This window comes from Anolis carolinensis, chromosome 3 (assembly GCF_035594765.1).
Source record: "Anolis carolinensis isolate JA03-04 chromosome 3, rAnoCar3.1.pri, whole genome shotgun sequence".
Taxonomy (NCBI): Eukaryota; Metazoa; Chordata; class Lepidosauria; order Squamata; family Dactyloidae; genus Anolis; species Anolis carolinensis.
In genome coordinates, this window is record NC_085843.1 from 155,160,516 (window position 1) to 155,186,933 (window position 26,418).

The 26,418-nt window shown below is 37.0% G+C and overlaps 1 protein-coding gene across 5 annotated transcripts in view; it reads left to right on the top strand.

Moving 5' to 3' along the window:
* The window catches only part of dgkh (diacylglycerol kinase eta), a 117,533-nt gene extending 93,078 nt beyond the window's left edge, over positions 1-24,455 (top strand). For 4 of the 5 annotated variants that reach the window (XM_062975604.1, XM_016992259.2, XM_062975605.1 and 1 more), the window contains exons 22-30: positions 1,367-1,480; positions 1,737-1,871; positions 2,953-3,119; positions 4,529-4,634; positions 5,995-6,087; positions 8,962-9,081; positions 11,427-11,535; positions 12,999-13,129; positions 21,729-24,455. In XM_062975604.1, the coding sequence (XP_062831674.1) occupies positions 1,367-1,480; positions 1,737-1,871; positions 2,953-3,119; positions 4,529-4,634; positions 5,995-6,087; positions 8,962-9,081; positions 11,427-11,535; positions 12,999-13,129; positions 21,729-21,818 (1,065 nt within the window). In that variant the 3' untranslated portion in view covers positions 21,819-24,455. The remainder of the gene's footprint in view (positions 1-1,366; positions 1,481-1,736; positions 1,872-2,952; positions 3,120-4,528; positions 4,635-5,994; positions 6,088-8,961; positions 9,082-11,426; positions 11,536-12,998; positions 13,130-21,728) is intronic. The other variant, XM_062975607.1, reaches the window with a different exon arrangement.
* Positions 24,456-26,418: the final 1,963 nt, after the last annotated feature.

The following is a 26,418-nucleotide window of genomic DNA, read 5'->3' on the forward strand; positions in this document are numbered from 1 at the left end:
GACTTCTTGTTAATATTTTAAAGTCTTTTCTTTAAAAATTCATACATATTTATTATTTATGTAGCTTTCATACATTTTTAAGGGATGAATCAAAATCATATTTTTCCATTGGTTAAAAACAGTTTAAAAGGATTATTTTACACTATTTGGAATGAAGAAATATATCAGTAATTCTGACCCTTGATATTATACTTAATCTGTAAGAGTTCTAAATTTACTCACTTTCAAGTAATAGGTTAGAAGTAGCTTGATCTTTTTAATATGTTTGAAAAGCACAATATTTATATTAGTTCTCAGATGGTTTAAGACTTTATTTAAACAGGCCACCGGTCTTTAACTGATTGGGATGGAAGAATATTAAGTGAGTGTGCTTTTTTCCCAATAGGTTAGGTGTTTTATGTGTTTCCATTGTTTTAAATTTTAAAAAAACTTTTGTGCCATATATTATTTTAACTATTTTGTTATATTGTGAACTACTTTGGATCCCATGTTGGGGGGGGGGGCTAGCAAGATACAAAATAATTTAAGTAAAATGCAATAAAAATCTTACAGTTTGGTGAACAAAATTGCAGAATGAGTTCAAAGATTGTTTCTAGCTAGAATAGGAACTCAGTACTTCTGTGTGCAGTGAGGTAGGCAGGGATAAATGCAAGATCATGAAAGGGTCAATCAGGGAAGTTTATCTGGTCACAGTGTTCAGCTTCCAACATAAGTTTTTCTGTTGATTGGGCTCGTCCCCATGTAAGCCGCTCCGAGTCCCCTCGGGGAGATGGAGGCAGGATATAAAAATAAAGTTGTTGTTGTTGTTGTTATCATTATGTCCTTTTTGAGAATCAGAAGTGACTTTTTTATAAAATGAATGAAAATGATACATCTGCTAAAAACAGCTTTATTAGTGTAAATGGCACTTTTTATTTTCAACATACTGATGTACATATTTTCTGCTTTCCAAATGTTTCTAGGTACCTCAAATGCAGGCATGGAAAAATGTCGACCTCCAGATGTTTTGGACTTCCAACTCCCATAATTTCTAACAGCTGGTTAGCTGGCTGGGATTTCTGGAAGTTGAAGCCCAAAACAACTGGAGCGCCAAAGTTTGCTCATGCCTGCTAAAACGTGATCTTGTTGTCTTTGACATGATAATTTACATTGCATGCCAAATACTCTAATTCTTCATTGATGTTTACAAAATACTGATTTATATGTTTGAGTGTGTACTCTGAATATATGAACATACATTGGTCCTGGTATGTAAATATTTAAGCACCTTTGAGAAACAACAGAGTGCATTGGACAAAATTCAGGTCTGAGCTTGCCTCTAGACTTCTGCCAACCAAACTGATGCTTCCTTTCCCCTTGCCATCAGATATTTGGGGCCCCATCATTTGATGATAAGATCTTGGAGGTTGTTGCAGTCTTTGGCAGCATGCAGATGGCCGTTTCTCGTGTCATCAAGCTACAGCACCACAGGATAGCTCAGGTATGTATTGCTCCAGAAGCAAAGAAATGAGCTTGCACAATCGTTCATGAGATGCCTAAAGTACACATTAATCACGTCTTGACTTTTGTTTTCATTTTAAGTGTGTAACAAATCATCATAAATGCCAAAATGCAAGAGCTTTTTGCCCTTGAGATTTATCTGGACAGAAGCCATAACTGCGAATAACCACACATCTTTGTGGGAATTGCTATGTGAACATATTTGTCTCCATTGAAATCTGTTTATTCTCTTTCAGTGCCGGTCAGTAAAAATCACCATACTAGGAGATGAAGGCGTCCCAGTGCAAGTCGATGGAGAGGCATGGATCCAGCCTCCAGGAATTATTAAAATTGTGCATAAAAACAGAGCACAGATGCTAACACGAGACAGGGTATTTTATTTGTTTATTTATTGAATTTATATCCTGCCTTTTTGCCAAATTGGGATTCAGAGAAGCTGAATTGAAATGATATTTTGTGTAATATGGGGAGGGTCATAAAGATCTCCAAAATTTTGAAAGGGTGTAAAAATTAATGATACAGTCTAGAAAAAAATCTATATATTTTGAAAAGTACATAAAATATTTTTGTTTTAATGGGTTTTAAAAATAATCTCAGACAAATAATTTTGTAAGGATATGGTTTTAAATCAGCATGCAGAATAATCCTCAAACTCCGACTTGATATCCCCAGTACCATGGCAGGCTTATTATTGGAATGCCTTGACGATTGCTCAGTTGATGCTTTTCCTACTTCCAAATTTTCTGGTGCTCTAATGCTAGGTCTGCCAGGGATTTTCTTTTCAGTGTGAATCCAGTTGCCCGAAAATTAGAAATCCATAGCAAAATCGTTTTCTGAATTAGTAAAGATGCATTTCAACCAAACACAAAGCGTGTGCAAAACGCTCCCAGTGTCGTTATCGCAGAATGGTTGTTCTCATAGTACTTGAACAAATAGCTCTAAAGTTCATTGTTCCAACTCATGATGGGTACTGAAAAGGACAGAGCCTGACCTATCAAATGAGACCTCCTCTCCCACCTCTCTACTCCCATTACAGCCCATACAGTGGCCCCTTGAAATGTGGGAGATCTGTATGCCCCATCCTGTATATTCCACATGCTGTATAAATTCTTTTTGTGTGTGGGATTTGACTCAAGCTTCTCTGATAAAAAAGAAACACGCGGAAAAAGAACATAAAGAGGTCGGCTGAAATGTAAACTTCTAAATATTGTATGTGCATGTGAAATGATATTGAAACTGATCAGTGTCTGTGTATCTATGTGATTTTGAGACACATGTGTACATCCCCTTTCTCAGGTTATCAGTGCTAATATGAACACATTCTCAAAAAAGTCCTCTCTTAGTTTTTGCGCTACTAAATATCATTAAAAACTATTAAGGATTTGAATAATTAATTCAAAAGTAAATTTTGAATTGATGTGTGCATAATTGCCATAATTAAATTCTAAACAGGCCTTTGAGAGTACACTGAAGTCCTGGGAAGATAAGCAGAAGTGTGATTCCTGCAAACCAGTTGTGAGGTCACCTCTGTATCCTCAACAGGCTGTAGAACTGGCTACTGAGGAAGAGACTTTACAGATTCAACTGTGTTCTCAGGTGGCTGAAGAACTGATTACCAGGTATTGAGGATGGGATGATGGGGAAGAATGCTTATTGGCGTTTTATTAAAATGGGGATATTGTGTTGTATGGTATCCTGTTAATCAGTTGTGAAGTTGTGTAGCAGGTCCATACAAGTATTAACAATTGTTATACCAATTGCAATGATTTTAAATGTCTCTGAAACCCTCCTCAAAAGCCAGCCAACTGTCCCAAGTGACAGAACTCTGCACTGGTGAATGGGGTACTGTAGGGTGGTTTGACTGGACCTTCCTTGCAAGAGAATATCATATTTGCTTGAGTCTAATGCACACTTTTTGGGGGAGCTAAATTACATTGCCAAAATTGAGGTGTGCATTAGATTCGATGGTGCATTAGAATAGCTCATGTTATTAGAATTTGTTATTAATGTTCTAAAGACAAAGAAAATGTATTGCATAATTGACCAAACACAGAGAAAAATAGTTGTCAGTTACAGAACGCATTAAACCTTTGGAAAACAGCAATGGCAACAGCTGTATGACAAATCAATTTTTTAAATGTACACCTTCAAAATTAGGTGCACAATATATTAGATAGTGCATCATATTTGAGTAAATACAGTAATAATGCGAGAAGCAGCAGCAGGGTCCCCTATAGGGTCCTATTGCAATTCCTATTGTTGTGCTGTTTCTCAGTGGCAGAAAGGGGCTGATCACATATTCCTGCAGTGCCCCTCACTCACCAGCACCACCACAAGGCGATCAGTCAGGACAACTAACTGGTTTTTTAAGTGGCTTCAGAGGTCAGAATAGGAGATGAGTTCAGAATAGGTCAGAGGTCAGAATAGGAGAAGATAGCTATGCCTATGATGCTGGGTCTTGGTCATTAATTCTTTGTTTTGTAAAAGGAAGTTATCACTAAGTAGAATCAGAATGATTTTTCTGTTTTAGTGTTCAACTTATTTCAGCATTTTAGAATGATTGCAATTCGTTACACTTTTTTAAAGCTTACAGTGCTTGTATGTCATTTTTCATTTTAAAACATTTTGAAATTTCAGAAGTAGGGCTAATATTAAGAGATTATTAAGTACTGTTTGGTTTTTCTTTTCTTTTTTAACTCTTGAATCTTGATATGATAAGATATGTTTAGCCTTTTTCTTTTCCTCCCTCCCCATAAAGAGCACAATTCATCTTGGTGACTTGGTCTGCAGTGAATTTCCTCTGTCTCTTAAGGGCCGTTTCTCATCCAGCCCAATGGCAGAGCCTTTCTTGGAGATGCTTTGAGCTGCACCTGTTTTAGAAAAGCCTGTCCTGGTTGCTGTATTCTTACCAAACCGTTACCAATGACATAGATTGGTGTTATTTTTTTGTCAGTGTTTGCAGACATTTGATCAATAGTCAGTGCATTCCTAATTCCCCATCTCTTTGCTCTACCCTCAATTCTCACAGAATCTGTGAAGCTGCAAAAATACACACCTTGTTGGAACAAGAATTGGCTCATGCTGTAAATGCATGTTCTCATGCCTTAAACAAAGCCAGTCTCAGATGTCCTGAGGTAAAGTAAAATGTTCATGCTTTATACATAACTTCTAAAATAAATAAAACAGCTAACAATTAACACTTACACCGTTTTTGTCAAATTCATTGCTCTAGGTTAAAAATAGATGCTTATATAATTCAGTTTCGATACATGCTGAGGCTCTAAGATGTGTCCTACATCACAGGCAGTAGAAAAAATAGTTGTCCTCTAGTCTTTTCTTTTTTAACCCCCCCCCCCCCCCCCCGCCTGTTCTGACGAGGTGACACAGAATCACAAGTTGACAGCAGATACCGTGGCAGAAGTTAACAGTAACTGAAGCAGTAACTTGCATCAGGTGACACAAGCAGTTTGCTATGTGAAATCTTCCACACTCATTAGCTTGCTTGTCATGAAGGAAATGTCCTTTCTGACCCAAATACAGCAAATAATGTAAGGAATGTTAGTTTTGTAGTATCCATTCTAATATCTTTATTTATTTTAAGTGTGGTAAAACAGGTTTTAAACAAAAATGTTTTAAAAATCAATTCTGTACAACATACGGCCCATGGGCTGCTTACAGCCTGCCAAAGGATTCTGGGTGGCCCATGAAAAATGAAGAAGATGTAAAAGAAAGTAAAGATGTAACAAGTGCTTTGTCCGTGCATAACTTGTACGTGATATTATCTAGTGTCACCCGACTTAACCTGGCTTTCACTAGTCAGTATTGTGCCCATGATATAACTCAGCAGGTGTGTTGTCACTGCCTGCTCTCTCCTGTCTGTCACGTGACCTATGGTAACCGGCCATCATCAGCATGTCTCTAGTTTAAGAGGAGTGAAAATCATTGTATGTTTTTGCTGTGTTTTGGTCATTTCTGGCATGGAATGGGGACAAAGTGAGCGCAACCACATGCCAACGAGCTGATACCCACTATGTGATGAACGGCAACAATGTCAGGGCTCCTCCCCCCTCCCTCACTCCCAGTCTCCGAGTTACATGAGTGTCTAGCGCTTGTTCCAAAATCAGCAACTCAGTTCAGTGATTAATGTGATTACATGATGAATAAAATCTTAAGTAATAACCTTTTAATATAATTCATGATAAAGGATTTTACAAATATATCATATTATAAAAAGGGGAAATATCAATTAATATCAATTAATTGAAATTACCCCTTTATATAATATGATCTATTTGCAAAATCCTTTATTATAAATTAGATGTTAACTTGGAAAGTGTGACACTAAAAATCTGTCTGCAGCCCAAAGAAGATTAGTCCCAAGTTGTGCAGGTCTGATTTAAATTGTGATAGAAAAAGTTATTTACATTTTTTATTGATTTTATTCCCTCCTTAGGTTTATGGCTTGTTTTTAATAATAATACTTTCTTCCCACAGAGCCTCACCAGGAACACAGCCCTTGAAGTAGCTGTCAATATGAAGGCACTGCATAATGAAACTGAATCCTTGTTAATAGGGAAGATTCCTTTGGTAAGATGTTGATAGGAACAATATTTGCACTTGTTCACTTTACACCTTCTTCTGATGGAAACTGATGTCCAATCCATACAATATTTGCTTTAAACAAAAGATGTTTCAACCTTTGCTGAAATTTGTTAAGTTTACTCTTTCACTTTTATTCTGGCTTACCAGCGAAGAAAGTACTTCTCCAGTTAACCAATGGAACCAATTTAAATAAACCAGTACTAAATAGGTATGTTAGGAATCCTCTGATGTGTCTACATATATTTGGAAAACAAGCACTCTAAAGAGGTGATATACAGCCCAGCCCATCTTCAAAAATGGCAAAAAAGAAGACCATAAGCAACTAGTAAGCATTCATTTGATGCTAATACCAGGAAATTTTCTAGAAGAGATCATTAAAATAGTTAGTCTGTACTTAGAATAGAAAGCATACTTATCAAATTGCTGATTGTCACCAAATGAGTTTAGGGTTGTTATTATTATTATTATTAAATTTTATTTTTACAAATAAACTCAGTAGCCTGAGGTTAGGGAAACTTTTAATGGTACCTGTTGTAAGTATTAATTTTTTATATGATGTGTTTACATTGGGTTATTTTAAAATTAGTATATGATGTTTTAGTTGATTATAAATTTGTGTGTCAATGTATTGGTGTTTTTAAACTTTGTATGCCATTTAGAGTCCTACCCATGGGAGAAAAGTGGGATAGAAATGAATTAATAATGATGATGATGATGATGATGATGATGATGATGATGATGATGATGATGATTGAACTTCAGAGACTCTGGCAGAAACCAGTACAGGTGGTCCCGGTGGTGATCGGCACGTTGGGTGCCGTGCCAAAAGATCTCAGCCGGCATTTGGAAACAATAGACATTGACAAAATTACGATTTGCCAACTGCAAAAGGCCACCCTGCTGGGATCTGCACGCATCATCCGAAAATACATCACACAGTCCTAGACACTTGGGAAGTGTTCGACTTGTGATTTTGTGATACGAAATCCAGCATATCTATCTTGTTTGCTGTGTCATACAATAAAATAATAATAATAGCTAACACTCCAGAGGACAGGATCTAAGTGGCATTGACAGATTGGAGAACTGGACCAAAACTAACAAAATTAATTTGAAGAAGGATAAATGTATGTAGAAACATGAAAGGCATAAATATAGGATGGGTGACACTGGCTTGAAAGAATACATGTGAAAAGATCTAGGCTCTTAGTAGAACAAAGGGTAAACGTGCATCAGCAGTGTGACACGGAGGCCAAAATACCAGTGTACTTATGGGATGCTTCAAGAGGAACATAGTGCCCAGATCAAAGGAAGCAGCAGTGCTGCTCAACTTTCTTTGATCAGATCTTGCCTCCAGTACTGTGTCCAGTTCTGGGTGCCACAGTTCAAGAAGAATATCAACAAGCTGGCATGTGTCCAGAGAAGGATGACCAAGATTATCAAAGTCCCCTAGAAACTAAACCTTATGTGGAATAACTTAGGGAGCTCAATATGTTTAGTTTGAAGAAGAGAAGGTAGTGAAGGGATGTGATAGCTAGGGCTACATATGCCCTCCTTTTCCTGATTATATTTTTATTTTAGAGCTAAAGTTTCTGTCTGGGCAGAATTTTAAATATATTTAGAGATTTTTAAATGAAGGAGAAAAAGAGAGGGAGAGGGAGAGAAAAGGAAAGAGAGATCAATTTGGGGTGGATTGGGGGAGAAGGGAGACAGACCTTGGAGGCAAGGTAGCTGTGGAAGCCCCTGGCCTCTTGGGAATGATGACTGAACAGGGCAGCTTTCTGGATCTGACTCTCAGTAGAGGTGCAGAAGAAAGGGAAGGTCAAAATGTTCCAACTTAAATACTATGAAAATTAGATATATTTTACTGAATATTAACACAACTTATGTAATAGAGATATTTAAAGTGAGAGTTGTCATAGAAATTGGTTTTTCAAAGTCATTTGGTAAATGTGTCATTTTTTTTTGCTTTTCACAATATGATAACCGCATGATAGCTGTCTTTAAATAGTTGATGGGGTGTCATGTAGGATGTGACACAACCTTGTTTTCGGCTGCTCCAAAGACTAAAACTTAAACCAATTGATTCAAATTGCAAAATAAAAGAAAAAAGGGAGGTTTCGTTTAAACATTAAGAACTCTTTACTACAGGAAGAACTGGAAAGCGATCTTACAGCATCTTAAAAACTAACTCAGAGTAAGAATTTGGTAGCATAAGCTTTCTTAGCACAAAAGTAAGATGCTAAAAGATCCCTTTGCTTGCCAATATTATAGGCCAACATATCTATATCTTTGAATTCTACTGTAAGATCAGTTTGACAGTAGAATAAATTAGGTGGGAGGATGATGAACTTTTGAGTTGTTTAAACAACACTTGAATGGGTATCTTCAAGGAGGGCCTTAGTTGGGTATTCCCTTCATGACAAAACATTATGTCCTCGGCCAACTTCCTGAATGATGCTATCTTTTTACTCTCTCACTGGAGGTAGGAGTCCATCTAATCTGGAGAAGAAGCACTTTCTTTCGGGACCTGGGAAAACAGTTTTTTCAATATAGCTTGGATTACATATTAGAGTTTAAGGGAGTACACCAATATATATCATTTATCCCTTCTGTTATTACTTTTGAAACATGTCGTATTGTTGTATCTGCTTTATAAGTAGCTCATCTTCATATTTTAATTCCATATCTGTTTTAATAAAAAGTGAATGCTACAATTCTGGAAGCCATAAATTTGATTGTGAGATATTGATCTTAATTTCTGAACTTTATGGAACATATTCATTGTAAAAGCTGGCCTTTGGTATTTCACCTCTAAAGGACACAAAGCTGATACAATCTTATGGTTTATTTCTGTAGCAGCTAGAATCTCTTCAAGAAGAGCTACTCTCAACAGCAGTTCAAAGTCTGGAAACTGAATTAAGGAAGCTTGCTGAAATTCCTTGGCTCTGTCATGTTCTACAACTAAATGATGATGAGGTGGGTAAAATTCACACTTGCAAGTCTGCTTTCCATTTATTAAATGAGTAAATTCAATTACACTGTCGCCCTAAACCCCTCCGAAGTATATTATGTTCATCTTTCCAAGTATTGTTATTTTTGCAGAGCATTGTAAATTGCTGCTAAATCCTACAATAAGCCTGTCCGCTGACATTATTCAAAACAAGCCATCACATTATTTAATACCACCTGGAAAATGTCTTTGCTTTTTACAGTCATACCTTAAATTTCTTTTCAAGTGCAAGCCAACTGTTATGTACAAAACTTACCATATTATTCTGTTCAAACTGTCCAAAGTGAACACTGAAGATATTCATCTTTGTTTCTGGATTCCTTGTGAAATGCTTTTTTGGTAATGCATTTTGCATATGCTGGATCACACCTCCTGTATTTCTCATTATTAGTCACCATGACTAGAGCTGATGGAAGTTGTGATACAGTAACACCTAGAAGGCTGCAAAACCCTGGAATAAAACCCTGTGCTAAATAAGACAATAAAGGATACATACATTGATTTTGAGAATCATACTACTGAAAACAATTTAGCAATATTCATTTTCAGAAAGGGAGTCTAAGCCACTTAGAGAAATAATGGTAATAAGATAAAGTATGAGATATTACTGATAAATTAAAACAAGCAACTCATTGAGTCCTTCTAAGAGTGCTAAAGTCCTACCAATTTTATGCAGAAAAAAGTCTTCCAATGGAGTAGTATCCCGTCAGCAATCTAGATTATAACCTGTGCTTTTCAAATTTGTTAATGTACGATCTGGATTTGGAATGGCCAGGCTATTTGATACAATATATTAAGAAAATTAAATCAAAGGTTTATAAGTAAAAACAGTTCTCAAAACACACCTTCATACACATTAAAATGGCAGATGTGGTTCATTGTGACCACATGTAGAATGGTGAATATTTTCCCCAAAACTTCTAAACTGTCTGAAAACACTGACTTTGTGAAAAAGTTTAATTTGTGATAAAAATTGTCAATATCATAATGCTTTTTTCCACATCTGTGATACACTACACTTGAAATATAGTGTGCACTTTTGTCACTGTACCTTAAAAATCAGTCATACTGTAGAAGATACAGAATATGGCCTGCATTGGGCATAGCCTGCAGTCGCACTCTGCCTGTTAAGCTCACCAGAATAGACCACCAAATGTACAAGGAGCTAAAGTAACATCCCTATAAGGAAGAGTTACAACATTGAGATTTTAACTTAGTTACTGTATTTCTTCTGTCCTAAGATTTCCCCTCTATATACACATGTCTAAAAATGAGGTGCGTCTTAGAATTTTGGTTGTTGTTAGTGGTATGGAAAGTCGGGTGCATCATACAATCAATGGCATCTTACAATTGAAAAAATATGGTAGTTAACTTTTAACTGAGGGGAAGGGGGAAATTAGTGGTATATAAATATATATGAAAAGAAAATGTAGTAATTATTTTCAACTTTAATTATGTTAAATAGGCTAGAAAAAATTAGGGAATATAAGATTAAGTGGCCAGTTATGATGACTATATATTATTTCTATTATTGGATGCATACCTTCTCTAGAGACAGAGTGTATGCTTTTTTCTACAGTTGGGGAGGTGAGCAACTGCATAGGGAGTGAGTGCCAATCCCAGAAGTGACATCCTACCACCCCTCCCCGCCCCCAATTCTGGTTTCTACAGATCTTTGACCATTTTCCCAGGTGCTGTGGGTTTGGAGTTGAAGCAATCTGATATGACTGGGAGCAGATTTGGGGATTTTGGAGCCATTTGGGAGGAAATGGTTATCCAGAAATCACCAGGTTGCAGGATTTAGGGATGTTCCTGAGACTCTGGGAGCTTCAAAATGGGTTTGAGAGATGTATGGTGAGTGAGGGTTTGGCTTTCCCCACCTCTGATTCAAGCCTTTAGGAAACTGCTTCTCCATCTCTAAACTGTCTTTCAGAAAGGATACAAGTTCTTATCTGTAAATATTCTCCAACAATGTTTTGGAGGATCAGGTTATATAATACTTCGTGGAATAATCTTTGGACATCTTCATCTCTTCATTTAAACCAGTGGTTCTCAGCCTGTGGGTCACCAGGTTTTTTGGCATACAACTCTCAGAAATCCCAGCCAGTTTACCAGCTGGTAGGATTTCTGGGAGTTGAAGGCCAAAACATCTGAGGACCCACAGGTTGAGAACCACTGATTTAAACTATTCTATCATTGAGATTTTTTTTCTGATTTTTTAGAAAAATTGCTTTTCATTCTGTATTTAGATTTTGTGTTTTTTATAAAAAAAATTCAAGCTGAACTTGAAAAAAATTCCTCTTATTCTTAGGATCCTCCTTTGGAATATGCCAAAAGAAACAACAGAAGCACAGTATTTCGCATAGTGCCAAAGTTTAAAAAGGAAAAATCTCAAAAACAGAAGACTAGCCCTCAGCCTGGTATGCTTTTTAAAAAACTGCTTTGGGGAAAAATTTCAGCTTTACATCTTTCATTCCATGTGCCAATCATGACCTGTGCTTATCCTATTAAGTTTTGCGTGCAATGGAGCCTTGTCACAGGTTGACCTCGGATGTGACTTGGAGTTGCACACTGGAGGCGTGCTGATACATAAAGGGTTTCTATATTGTTTTGCTATTGAAATTATATTATGTATATTTCACTGATTTATCTGGAAATGGATTAACTGTCTCCTGGAATCTTACTCTTGGGCCATTGGCTGTCAAAATGTGTCCCAGGAAATACTTCCATTTCTTGGAAGCTTATCAGATGTTCCTTTCTGAAAATGTCTTTCATGGCCAACCGATTCTCCCAAAAGACAGCTTGCCTTCCAATACTTAGCTTCCTCTGTAATATGCAGCTTTAGGCAAAGGTTGTGTGTTTTCCATAATATACACTCAGTTTAAGAATAGCAACTGAGAGGACCCAAAACTTGTTAGTGGCACATATGGATATGATATAGCATTGCCCTGAATTCTTTGACGCAATCTGGTTTCCTTGGCAGATAAAACAACATTCAGAGTGTTCCTAGAAAGTTAGAAAGGCAATTGTCTTAATATAATCAAAATTGCTTACATGTACTGCATTTTCTAAAAACAACTGGTCCTCTTTGAATCAACCTGAGCAAATGTCACTATCCTCTTTCCTCATTAATATAGGCTATGTGCATGGCACCTCTTTGCTGTTTATAGAGTAATCTGATAAACAGTTTCTTTAGCAAGCAATTCCCCCCTCTTCTCCCAAACAGCAAACCAAAGAACAGAACCTAATAATTTGTTGAAAAGAGGAAGATACTTTACTGAAAATATTAACGAATTGGCTATTGCTAACAAATGTCATTTGCCATATTGTGTTTTTTGAAGTGCAGTAGGAAAAAAATATGTAACTATCAAAATACTAGCTTATATACTCCTCCTTGCTCAGGTTTATTGTGGGCAACTAACCTTAGAGAACAATTGTTGAAGGAACTTTTAAATACAGACTATTTACTGAATTAAGTATGGCAGTTGTTTATGTTTCTATGAATACTATTTTTTCCAACTTACACTGTAAACAATAAAATATAATTAGTTTAGAGCAGAGCATACACCGACTTTGTACTACATATAGTAATGTGGCTAGAAATAAATTAGTGGATGTTTAGAAGCTTGGTAGTTTTGATGCTGAAGCTGAAAGCATGGCTGCAATTCAGATTGGCCTGTCTTCCCCGCTCCCCCATACATTTTCCTTCCCAGTAACTTGCATGAAAAAGAAGCTGTTCTTTTTTTCTCCGGTATATATATATCTATATATGACTTTTGCTGTCACTGCATTGTTCTATTTTCCACTCTCTATGGCCTAACTTTTGCTTGTAATGCAGTTGAGCATGTAGAAATTAAGGGGGTTCTGCTTTTAACTTTGGTAGTTCAGAAATGGGGCACAGATGAAGTTGCTGCTTGGCTGGATCTGCTCAGTTTGGGAGAGTACAAAGAAATCTTCATCAGCCATGACATCCGAGGCTCTGAGCTTTTACATCTGGAAAGGCGAGACCTTAAGGTATTTTCTTTGTGCTATTTTTCTGCTTACAAGAATTCTTTTTTTTAAAAAAACCCAGAGATTAACATCTTTCCTCTGATCCCAGTCTATTTGTGTGCTTATAGCTTGGCTTTCAGTGTGCACACTTGCAGAACACTCACACATGCATGCACACACACCCCAAATTAATACACTGTGAGATTATACTTGCATTTTGAAATGTGACTGGTGAGGGCTTGTTTAAGAATGTATGCAGGCTCATAGTAGAATCAGGGTTGGATAAATCACTAATTTGTGTGGAAATCGTATTATTAACTATATAAGTGGCATAATTTTTAAACTAACAATGTGTTAGAAAAAATGTGTAGAAAATAACTTAAGAAGTACTAATTGACCTTATGATTATCACAGTGCATATGATACAAAATGCTACGATTCATTTAAAATGTTTGCTGAACTTTCTTTAGCAATACAGGCTGGGTATCTCTTATCCAAAATGCTTGGGACCTGAAGTGGTTTGGATTTTGGAGTTTTTTCCGACTTATAGGGACAGAGGTAGTGCCTAATACATGCCCGGTCCAGCTTGTCTAAGTTCATATGCACTGAAACTAGTATTTGCACTGATACTTCATGCCACCATTGCTTTTGTCTGCCAAGAAAAATGTGATACTGACAGAATATATCTACAGAAAAAAAATGGACCTCACTCATAAGCACTTAGTAGTCTGTAGGTAAGCATTTGGATTTTTGCGAATACCTTTTAATGTATTTATTTGCTTGATTTTTATTCTGTCTTTTCCTCAAAATAGAGGCCCAGAGCAATTTATACCAAAATTAGCATGTACAGGTACCATGTTTCCCTGAAAATAAGACAGTGTCTTATATTGTCTTTTTGGGAGCCAAATCAATGACTCGAGATTTATCTGTCTTATTGTAATATTTAGCAAAAGTCTTAGGGAGGTGGAGTACATGATTTTTGTTGCCCCATCTGTTCCAATTTATAGTACTCAATGAAATACAAAGTTCCAATTGACAGGGATTCAATTTGAGAGGTTTTGTTTCAGAATGGTGGGGTTCTGTTATCCTTATTTTAATTCTTTTGTTTGCAATTGAGTGTTGTCCAGATATTTAGTCCTGCCTAATTACAGGCTGTTTCTTGTTGTTGTTGTTTTTGTTGTTCTTTTGGCATTATTCTAGTTGTGGAATTCAGGGACTCCGCAGAATTAAAATTAATACATTCTAATTTCTTTTGGATATACTCTAGCTTGGAACATATCAAGTTTGTTTAGCAAACAGTTCGTAAACAGATATAGACTCCTTATACTCTGTGGAGTTAATCACAATGCTACTTTCAGCGTCTATTTTCCCCTTGTCTTCAGTTAACACCTCATAGCAGCTATCGTCCAAGTTATCTTGAACTAACTCATATTTATTGCTGCAAAAAAGATAGAGAATCGTCCTTTGGAGAAACCTCTCATTTTTTTTAGCAATTTACTTGCTTTGCCATTCTGTTTGCCTGGGAGAGATCATTCTCTTTCTTTTTCCCATTGCAAATTAAAAGAAAGTCAATATGCCTTGCCAGTGATTAAAAGCTATGACCAGAATAAGAATAAAAATATTAAGGAATAAAAACTCTTTGCCTCCATGTTTCTTGTGGCTAAAGAGATAGGACCATCCGGTAAAGAAGGGAAGAATCTTTACCTTGCCACAGATATCTGTAGAACAATTGAAGGGAGATGCCGAGTCTTCTGATAAAAGAATTGTTCAGAGTTTCTAATTAGCTTAGATAAATTGTCACTCCCTTTCATAGAAGACAGAGAATTACCTTGTTAATATGCCTCAACCTTCAGACTGGATTCTTCGTTTTAGAAAATCTTAGTCAGTAACCCATGGAGCTACGTTATCAGGGTGTTTCACTCTGCACCATCTTGGGCACAACTGGAGGGAGACCTAGCAGCTAAAACAGGCATGGACCAACTTGGGTCCTCCAGGTGTTTTGGACTTCTACTCCCACAATTCCTAACAGCCTCAGCACGCCTTCCTCGGTGGCGGTGGCTCCCTCCTCCTAGGGCTTACTTTCGGGGGATGTCTTATATTTGGCGAGTCACCAAAACCTCTACTATGTCTTATTTTCGGGGAAATATGGTAAAACATACAAATTATAATAATAAAGCGTAATTTAATAATAGGTAAGATTAAAACATAGTGACTTGAAAAGCTGTTAAAATATATCAGTAAGAAGTGCAGCCTCCATCACAGATGTCAGTCACATTGTCTTGAATAACTTGCACACTTGTGCTTCTGCTAGAAGACAGAAGTGTGGGTTCAGAGCTAAAGTAATACAGAATAAGAGTAAAATGAGATATTAGGAGACTAAGACAGTTACAGTGATATGCAGTGCAGCTGTGTAAGGGGTGGGAGTCTTTATTGATAAGTATTCAGGTTTAACCTTCTGTGAACTTGCAAAGCCCTCTCAGGACTATTGTTTTAGCCTGTTCCTTTGTTCAGGATACTTAACCATGTTAAACTCAGAAGACTGTAATAAACTCAACTGAGACAAAATTATCTGGAGAGGTGATATTTCAGGTATTATGCATCTTTCCTTTAGCCCACTAATTTCCCCCTGAAAATGCTGCCACTGAACTGATAATCAAATAGGGTTTTTAGAAACAAATATGCTGCAAGCTCAAAACAGTTAAGATTGATTAATGCAATCAGTATAGAAAATAATCCAGACAGAAACAGAAAATGTATACCATCTTATATACTCATGTACAAATCTAGAAATGTTAGTCAAAAATCAACACTGTACCTTGGCTCTTACCAAAAAGAGAATTTTCTTCTCTGAATGGCAGGAGAATCTAAAGGAAGCACCAGCCCCCTCTACTTTCTTCACCGACGCCTTGCTTCTGGCCATTTTGAATGTCTGGAGAAAAAATGGCAACAGTACCCAACAGGCGACTGGGACCCTGAGTCGGCATTGGTGTTTTCCTCTCTCCACAGAACAATCCTTAACTTATCCATAGGTCATATCAAAATCCATAATTTTGGCTCCCAATTCTGCCCTCAATACACACATGAGATAGTGGATGACTGCCATGTCTCTGAAAACATTCCTGGCTGTTTGCTACATCGATTTAATGGAGGGTAACCTTTTCAGTCCTGTATCAGTTTTGCTTCCACCAATTGATTTGCATGTCAATCTAAGGGGAAAGGATGTAAGCAGGAAAACAGATGAAAAAAAGTGTAGCCCATTAGCTCAACTGATTGTTCATACTGATACAAAAATCTCCATGATCACATCCTATGAAGTCTCTCTAAAGGCATTTAATTCAGCCTAGTCTTCATTCTGTTTTGATAATGTAATGCAATTCAGTGTAACTGTACCCCAACAGAATCCACAGAGTACTACCTTAAAATGATATTCTGCAGAATAGGGTTTTCCCTACACACTTTCCCATAATAACACAAAGGCATAGGCTTGGTGTATAAATACCTTGTAACTTTCACAGTCATATGTGATTATTTATAATGTGCTATACCAGAGCATGCATTGCTACTGGGCTCATTGAGAAGGACCTTGGTAACCGTTCAACAACTGCACTAATCAGAATTGGGCATAAGGGGGCAATAAAGCACTGCAATGCTGAGTGTCTGGAGTTAACCTATGAAATAAGAAAGACTCTGGATTTAAAAATGAATCTGACAAAGTTCAGCATGGATAAGAAAAGCTAGAGATTTTTTGTGTGTGTCAGGAGTGACTTGAGAAACTGCAAGTTGCTTTTGGTGTGAGAAAATTGGCTGTCTGCAAGGACGTTGCCTAGGGAATGCCCGGGTGTTTTACCATCCTGTGGGAGGCTTCTCTCATGTCCCCACATGAGGAGCTGGAGCTGACAGACAGGAACTCACCCCACTTCCTGGATTCGAACTGCCTACCTTTCAATCTGCAGTCTTGCCAGCCAAAGAGTTTAACCCATTGCACCACCGGGGGCAAGAGACGATAAAACAATTCCGTTATAACTTTAAAGTTCAAGGGAGGGAGGCGGGAAGGAGGAAGGAAGGTGAGAAATCATCTTCTAGACAAATCAATTTGAATTCAAATTCAGCAAGTTCAAGTTCCCTCTACATTTTTCAAATATTTGCACACAAGAATTTAACACTATTTTTTTTGAGAGAATGGATTACATTTCTGCTTACTCTTAAAATGTATAACTGAAGTTTAAAACAAACAAACAAAACCAAAACACCCCAGTATTCCCAACATCCAGTTTATCTTTCGTTCTGAAGAAGCATCTCTTTCCTTGTTTAAGTATTTCTTCTGCATGGTCACTGTGGAATCCACACCTGTGGTATTTCCCTGCGTCCACGCAGTTGTATCGGATGATCTCTTGCAAAGCTTTGCCTAATTGAGGACTCCAGCCCCGCCTCTCCCCAGTAATAAAGCCAGGCTGCGGGACTTGAGGCCTTAGTTCCTTTCGTCCGCAAAAGGCAGCAACATCAGATTATATCTCCTTTTGACTTTGAATTTTGGACTTGGCTAAGGCCTCCTGGTGCTGCAGGAAAATCCTGAGAGTGCCTTGGACCTCAAGAAGATCCAACCAGTCCATCCTCCAGGAAATAATGCCTGGCTACTCACTGGAGGGAAGGATACTAGAGGCAAAGCTGAAGTATTTTGGCCACATCATGAGGAGACAGGAAAGCTTGAGAAAGATCACGATGCTGGGGAAAATGGAAGGAAAAAGGAAGAGAGGCTGACCAAGGGCAAGATGGATGGACGGTATCCTTGAAGTGACTGGGTTGACCTTGAAGGAACTGGGGGCGGTGACGGCCAACAGGGAACTCTGGCGTGGACTGGTCCATGAGGTCACAAAGAGTTGGAGATGACTAAATGACTGAGCCTGCTGCCAGCGAGCTTACAGCCCTTAGAGTGGATGATCCCTATCTTAAATTTCATAAAGATAAAGTTGTGCTTTGGACAGACATTTCTTTTTTGCCAAAGACTGCATCGCAGTTTCACATGTCCCAGGACATTGTGCTTCCAGCATTGTTTCCAAATCTGTCCACACCACTTGAGCATTCATTACATCTCGATGTGTGCAGGGCCCTGGCTTTCATCGCACAGCTCCATTGCGAAAGTCACCAAGACTGTTTGTTAAGTACCGGAACGACACCATTGGCCTTCCGGTTTCCACTCAAAGATTGGCAGCTTGGATAGTTTCAAGTATCCGGTTAGCTTATAAGATGGCAGGACTGGACTTACCTGTTCAGATCCACACACATTGTACCTGAGCAATGGCTGCATCTACAGCATTTTTGCATGGAATGTCATTAGATGACATTTGTTGTGCGGCTATTTGGTCAACACCACACACTTTTATTACTCATTATAAATCGGATCTGGCAGCCAAAAAGGATGCGACTTTTGGCAGAACTATCATTTTTTCCACAATTGCATGACACCATCCTTCACTAAGCTTGCTAGTCTACCACAGGTGTGGATTCCACAGTGACCACGCAGAAGGTATGGTTGCTTATCTGTAACTGTGTTTCTTCCAGTTGTCACTTGTGGAATTCACACAACCCGCCCATCCTCCCCACATCTGTCATGCCTAGTGCGACTGCTTTTTGTGGTACGGAACTAAGGCCTCAAGCCCCGCAGCCTGGCTTTATTATTGGGGAGAGGCGGGGCTGGAGTCCTCAATCAGGCAAAGCTTTGCAAGAGATCATCCAATACAGCTGCGTGGATGCAGGGAAATACCACAGGTGTGAATTCCCCAAGTGACCACTGGAAGAAACACAGTTACAGCTAAGCAACCATATCTTCATGTTGTTCTTACACTTATCTGAGAGTGGGCCTTTATTACATACAAAATTGTGTTGTTAAGCAGTAGGGGTAAACCAACCTTTCATTCACTTGAAAGTAACTACAACTAAAATGACCAAATTAGAGGAGCAGACTTGCCTCCCACTGAAGTTGCAGTCTGAATGCACCTATGGAAAAATCTTTAATGCCTGGAATTGCTGAGCTGTTGGTTTTCCTGGTATTTGGGCAGAATCTGCCATTTGCCAGGTGGAGATGGGAAGAGAAGGCTAAGTGAAGCAGAGGAAATAGGACTCTCAAATCACCTTTAAATTTAATTTAATTTAGGCAGAGGTTTGAGACATCATGGAGCAGTTAAGTTATACAGTTGTGAGAGTTGTCTGAGTGAAAAGGATGCAGATTTAGTTTTTTTGGAAATGTTTACAGCTATGGATTATATCTGTGGGTTGTCTCCAAGTTAAAATAAAGAAAGTGGCAACTGAATGTAGCATCCCTGTAGCAGGCTGATATCTGGCAGTTAGGATTTAAATTACTGATATTAGTTTTTATTTCACTTTTTGTTTCTGTTGGACTCAAGGAAGCTAATCCACAACAGGGAGGTATACAGCTATACCTAGAGATGTAGCTAGTTTCACAATAAACTTGTGCAATTGTGTTTTCTAGATTTGTAGGAAGATAGACAAATCTGACAACATACATACTCCATAATTTGTAAGAAATCATCTTTTTTTCCACTAGGAATACAGGTGATTTACAGGATTTGCTATGATGTAATTCTCCGTGAATATTTGTCGTGAAATGTTCATAATTACTTTATCTTGAATTATCCACTATGAAACGTGGAGAAGACAACATTTCATGTGTGAAATACTTAGTTCACATAAGCAACAGATTAGCGGCAAAGTTATGACCAGAAGCATGTATGAGCTGTTAGGACTTACATAGCATCAACAATTTGATAAGAGGTGGGGATGTTTTAAAGCAGAATTGGGCAATTATCATTGTACAGTACAGATTTTCTCACCAGTTTTACTGTTGACTGAAAAAAGGTTCTATTATTTTCAGAAAAAGAGACTTTTGCCTGATCCCTTATGTACAAAAACATATGTTAATTAAGAGAGAATTTAAAAAATATTTGAAAAAAACTCTTCGAGAATTGAATGGACTAAACTATGGACCTACTTTTGGGTCAAACCTGGGAAGCTGAGTAGAAGGTTTTATGGAAGAGAAGATGGCATGATAAACTGAATAAGAGCATTCAATATGGCAGAGTTGTGGGGGGGGGAGCACTAGTTTTTTTTTTTGGGGGGGAGTGCTTTTTTAACCTAGAAAAGTAATATGGTTCAATCACCAGTGGGTTGCCACATCCCCCAGTTGCAGAGAGTACATCTCTCTGCATAGGGAAAGGCTAATGTTCTCGCACAATGTCTCTATGCCTTCTCTGTGACGCACCAATTATCCATTTTTGGGGTAGGAAATTAAAGTAAAAAAAATCTCTCCAAACATAAAAAACTCCACCTGTCCTCTAAACTTCATAGTCCCAGAAAACCTAAGTAAAATTGTATTGTCTTGGGCTTCGGGTGCTCATTATTGGAATCAGCTCACATGGTCCTTATGTACCCATTGTGGAATTAAGGATGCCAAACACAATAGATATATCCACCTCCCTATGTTTATAGTAATAAGAGAAAGATGCTTCATTCTTCATTCTTCTAGGCTATCCAGTCATTAATGGATAGCCTAGAAGAATTTTAAATAGAGTTTTGAGAAAGAAAGAGGAAGGAAACTTTAAATTTGTCAGTAGAAGGAACTGCGCTACAAATAAAGCAGATTGTTGTGAGTCTTTGTGTGAGATGTACCGTAATTGGGAAGACTGTTTAGACTTTTCTTTAAAGTAGATCATTTTACAGGAGCTGATTCCAAGGAGGTAATTTTGAGATCAGTTATATTGCTGCCATTGTGCTAATAAAGCAAGAGTTTTGATAAACCTTTTTTTAGTATAAATTCTTAGTGGATAAAAACTATTCTGCCTATTTTTTTATTACTAGCTGTATCTCTTTTCAGAGTACATGCATCACAGGAGTTTCTTCATAATCTTCTCTATATACAAAAAATGTGGTACTGCTCATTCTGAAATGTATGTCAATGCGTTTAAAGTGGCTTTCCTACTTAGGTACTCAAGAGTAATACAAGTACATTGAACTTGACAAGTGATCTCGTGCATATTGTATTTCACTACTCAGAAATGATCTGTTGGTAACATATATGTGTGTAAACATGTGTGTAAAGTTGTCTTCGGCTATTGTTCTCTGATGGAGAGTTGTCCGATTTTCTAAGAGATGTAATCTAAACTCTCTTTTTTGAGACATAAAAATACCAAAACACAAATCTGAAGTGTTTTGGCTGGAGAAATTTTCATGCTATAGATACCAGGAAATAAAGTTAGAACAATTTGAAGAAATTTTAAAATTGTATTATAAATTCTTAATAATTATGTTAGTCATAATGATCTTCATTGTTATAGTCATTTTGGTGTAACTGCGTAAGACTAAACTGATTATATGAATCAATGTTTATAATATAAGAGCTACACCAGTGCCGTTGCTCAATGTGGAATACCTATCATAAATTATTTCCTTTCATTGTTTTTTCCCCTCAGTGAAAATGAGGTTGTTGCTGTATATCTGCCATCTCAATTGGGCAAGATTATTAAAGATTCAAGATCAATAGATTTTTTTTGTTTTCTGGAAAGTGAGCTTTATTCTATAAAGTGGCCTTTCTGTTCTCCTTGTTTTCTAGGACTTGGGGATAACGAAGGTGGGTCATATGAAGCGAATTCTTCAGGGAATTAAAGAACTTGAGAGGACCACCTCCATGGCTGAAGCATAGTGTTATTGCATCTCTTCTCAAGAAGAAACTCTACTTATGCAAAGCTGGGGAACCATGCAACCTTCTGAATAGGTTACTCCATGGATGAGTGAGCATCAGTATGTGACAAGTGTATTGTGCTTGGGATGTCATTTGACAAAAGAACAGAAGTAAGAACTTGAAAAGATGTGCCTAAAGATGCTGTGAAGTATATTGTGAAGAGCAGTTGAAATGTGTACGTTCGGGTAAATATGTTTCCCCAGGTAACTTATGTATTGCCAAACAACATATGATGTAGTTCTTGGTGCAACACCTAATAAGATTTGGTTTGAAGCATTCCTAAGGAATAAGATTACCTGCAATCTCTAATGTAAGTGTGGTAAAGACTGGTGATGTTTAGGAGTTTGGCTGACACTGTGATACCTCAGCGGCTTCTCACTTTCCTTTCTTCTCTTTGCCTCTTTCCTTCACTGGCCAAGAAATCAGGCTGGGGCCATATGATATCCCCATAGGGAAGCAAACTCTAATGCATGGATTCCCTAACCAAACATTTTCTTGCATGACACATCTAATACTTTAAACACTTGAAATTTTTTATATCTGTTTTTAATAAGATTTAATTTATTACTATTCTCTGTGTTATATTGCTTACTTTGTCTCATGTTGCTACTTTGTCAGGTTTTTCTGAAATGTTACCTAAATGTGGTGTGTTTTGTGGATACATTTTTCTGTCATAATCTAGCAAGGTATGTGGACTAAGTATGTTCTAAAAGAGTTTTTGTGCTCTTGATTCAAATAACTTCCAAGTATTTTTTAAAATACTGGTACCTCACAAATTATGTGTTGGCTCCCAAGAGAGAGTATTACCAGAATATTTCCTTTTAGGCTATAAAATATGCAAAGTTTATTTCTTATAGCCTTTCTTCAGGCAATGACTAGGTTAAGCTAATTGTCTGGATTTCAAAGCATTTCAGTGTTCTGACTAATAGTGAAGCATGTATTTGCTAATTAAGTGGCAACAGCCTAATTGTATACAGTGACCTAAGATTACTTCATATTGAAGACGCCACAGGGACCAATTTTGTGAATATCAGGGCTTGATTATGCAATTTTTATAAAATCAGTAAATGTTACAAATAAGGTGGAGTTCATAGTATGCAGTTTATCACTATATGGCATACCTAGTTTCCTGTACACATTAAACAGAAGCTTCTTTCAGTATAGAAATTTATAACCCTCTTCATAAATATATAATGCCTGAGATATAGGTGAAAGCTGATTTTTCTTAAGTATAAATGTTTATATGATTAGGTAGTGGTCAAAGAAATGTCCATTTGACAGCATTAATGTCTTTCTAGAGTTTATTATAAATTGCATTCTTTTTTATTACCCTACTGGGCCAGTGGTCTTTCAGGTATCATAGTTAAAGTTTTCCAATTTTTTTCAAAAAGGATACCATTTCTAAAATTTATCTGATGCATATATTTAAAGATTGTCTAACTATAATACCTTCATAGCCATAATGAGAAACTTAGGGAATGCCAGCTTGTCACTGGCTAGCTGTCCACTGCCTGATCCTGCCTGCTTGGCCCCTGATAGTCATAGGCACAATTAAAGTACTCAGAAACTAATCAGAAAGTAAACAGTTTGTGCTGTGTCTGCACCAAGACCCTTGGTTTCTCATTTATCTCAATGAGTCAAAATCAAAAGCTTTCTCATTCCTTGCTTGTTTTTTTTGGGGGGGGGGGCAATCAAGGACATTGGGCAGCATGCACAAAACATACTGTTTGTGAACAATAAGCTAATTTTTGCTTATTGATGTATCTGAATGCAGCCATTGTCTACTCGAAGACTCACAATCTGTTTCAAATGTGCAGTGGGCCCTCCACATTTGCTGGGATTAGGAGCTCAGGACCCCTACATAAATGGGGAAACTACAAATGAAAAAGCACTACTTTAACCCAAGAGAACCTTTTTTGAGGAATCTTTAGGTCCTCCTGCTCTACTCAGCAGTCAACCTCTGGCAGAAGCTGTCCAGAGTTTTCCTGGGAGACATAGAGATCCATAAAAGTTAAATCTGCAAATGTGGAGGACTGACCGTGATACTTTATCTTTTTACTTAAGTAGATCTTACTTTATTAAGATCAAGTACCAACAGTTGTTCCCCAAATTGATGAAAGCAGATGATAAAAAGGCAGGCATTTCCACTAAAATTAGGTGAAGATTTACAAAAACAGTGTTAAGTATCAAATAGGTTTACTTTGGTTCTAATAGTGTATGAACTGATTATTAGTTTCATATGCTTTAAAAGATCAATAGTTGACACTGATCCTTTATTGTGAAGTGAAACTCACTATTTCTTTATTGGGATATTTCAGGTTGGGGTTTTTGTAAACTGTGGTGCACACTAGGAATTTACTAGTTTCATGATGAAGAAGATAAAGTGCACCATTCATGTAATCAGTGTATAAAAGCCAGGGCAGCTTTATGATATATCAGTTTGAGTACTGGTTGAATATCCCTTATCTGGAATTCCAAAATCCAAAATTATCCACATGGATGGCCAAGATAGTGACACCTTTGCTTTCTGATGGTTCAATGTATATACAGTTTGTTTCATGTATGAAACATATATATTTAAATTATTCCTAAAACTTTCTTCGGGCTATTTGTATAAAATCTATGTGAAACATCAATGAATTTCATATTAAGACTTGAGCCCCATCACCAGGATATATTATATACAGGTATCTCAAAATCTAAAATCAAAAACACTTTTGGCACCAAACATTTTGAATAAGGAATACTTGAACTGTATTGGTCTAGGACTCTGGGATGTGAGAATTTGGACCTCCATTAAGCTATGAAAATCCACTGAATGATCTTGAGCAGGTCACTGTATCCCAACCTCAGAGAAAATCAGTGACAAATCAGCTCTTGCCAATCAAATCTTGCCAAGAAAACCCACAGTAAGTTTACCTTTGGGGTGCCATAAATTGGAAATTACTTGAAAGCACACAACCACAACAGCAAGAATAACAAAACTCACAAAAGGAACATACTACTTTTTAAATTATAGAACTAGTGTTTTCTCAAATTTCTCTTGCAGAAGCTAATTATAATTGTAGGGATTAAGTAGTGAAATTTTACATAAATGTCCCTGCCAAGATAATAATTATTTGGCAGATAGCTACTACTGTAATGTTGCTACACTTTTTAAAAAAAATCATACTTTTGCCAGCCTCCTTACATACGTGTTCAGGGTTCTTTGTAAAAGCCTTCTGTGTCCTCTAAAATGCCAATATTTTTAGTAGTTGAAAACTGCCATTTGTAGATTTCTAATATAGAAAAAAGGCTACATCTTTTACAGTGGTTCTACTCCAAAGATTTGTGGGCACTTTTATATGGACACAGGCCGCCCCCTAAAAAGAGGTGAATGGAGATGTCTTTTTCATTCACTTGAACATTCACCAAGGGAGGGCAGGTCTATGCATGTCTAGTGATGTGTGGATGCAAAAGCCTCAACTATTGAGAATAAATTATATAAAGTACCACATACCAAAGATAAGAACATATGAAGATGAATATTAATATAGTCAATAACTTAATATAGAATTATGGGGACTTGGTTTGTATATGAAAACAGGTCACTTGAAAGTGACTACAAAATAAAATGGCTGTGGATGATGGATTTTGAGACTGACATGACAGATGTGATGACCTAGGTTCCTGAAAGAGCAGAAGACATTGTGAGTTCTTCTAAACATTTATATATTGCCTCAAATGACATTGCTATCTATTTCTGATTTTTTTTTACTCATTTTGTATTGCACTGTTCACCCAAAAAGTCATATCTTTTGGTTTTAAAATACATAATCCTTCTTCAAATAGGTCTTCTGACAAAAGCTAAAATACAGAACTGATATAATATCTGAAATATATTTAACCTAAGAATGGAAGCTATAATTGGTTATGTCAGTTTCCACATGTAAGTCTCATGTTCATATAAAATATCAATACATTTAATCTAGAGAATAGCATCTTGGTTATAACACACTGGACAGGGAGCTGTTTCTGCTATACACGAATGTTAAGTATTTGAAATCGAATTTCCACCAGTTTTTCTACTAATCAAACTAAAGAGTATTCCATAGCTTATTTTAACATGTCTTCATTCTGTTCATTCACTGAACTATTACCAACAAATACCAAAATATATTAATATGCTTCTTGCTTGTCAACTGGGAATGGATGCCAAGTCACTTCAAGAGAGCTGTCATAAAAATTCTTCATTATATTTAAGTACAGTTCCCCCCATTAGGTTGTACAATATCACATTTGTTTTCTTATTCTAGTGGTAACTTTATGTTTTATCTAGAAGGCCTCTTGCTAATTTAATGTGTGGCTGCAAAGAAAATTGAAGCTTTCCATAAATACCGATATTTTTCTGTTGCACAAGTAATAGCACACTCATTCTTGTGGTCTCTAGGAACAAAAAAAGCATGTTGGATTTATTCTTGAGTCTAGTTCAGAACTAGAGTTCATTTGGTGCAACGTTTGTGCTAGTGGAATAACACCATTGCATACTATTTATAATGTGTCACTTAAATGTACACATAAA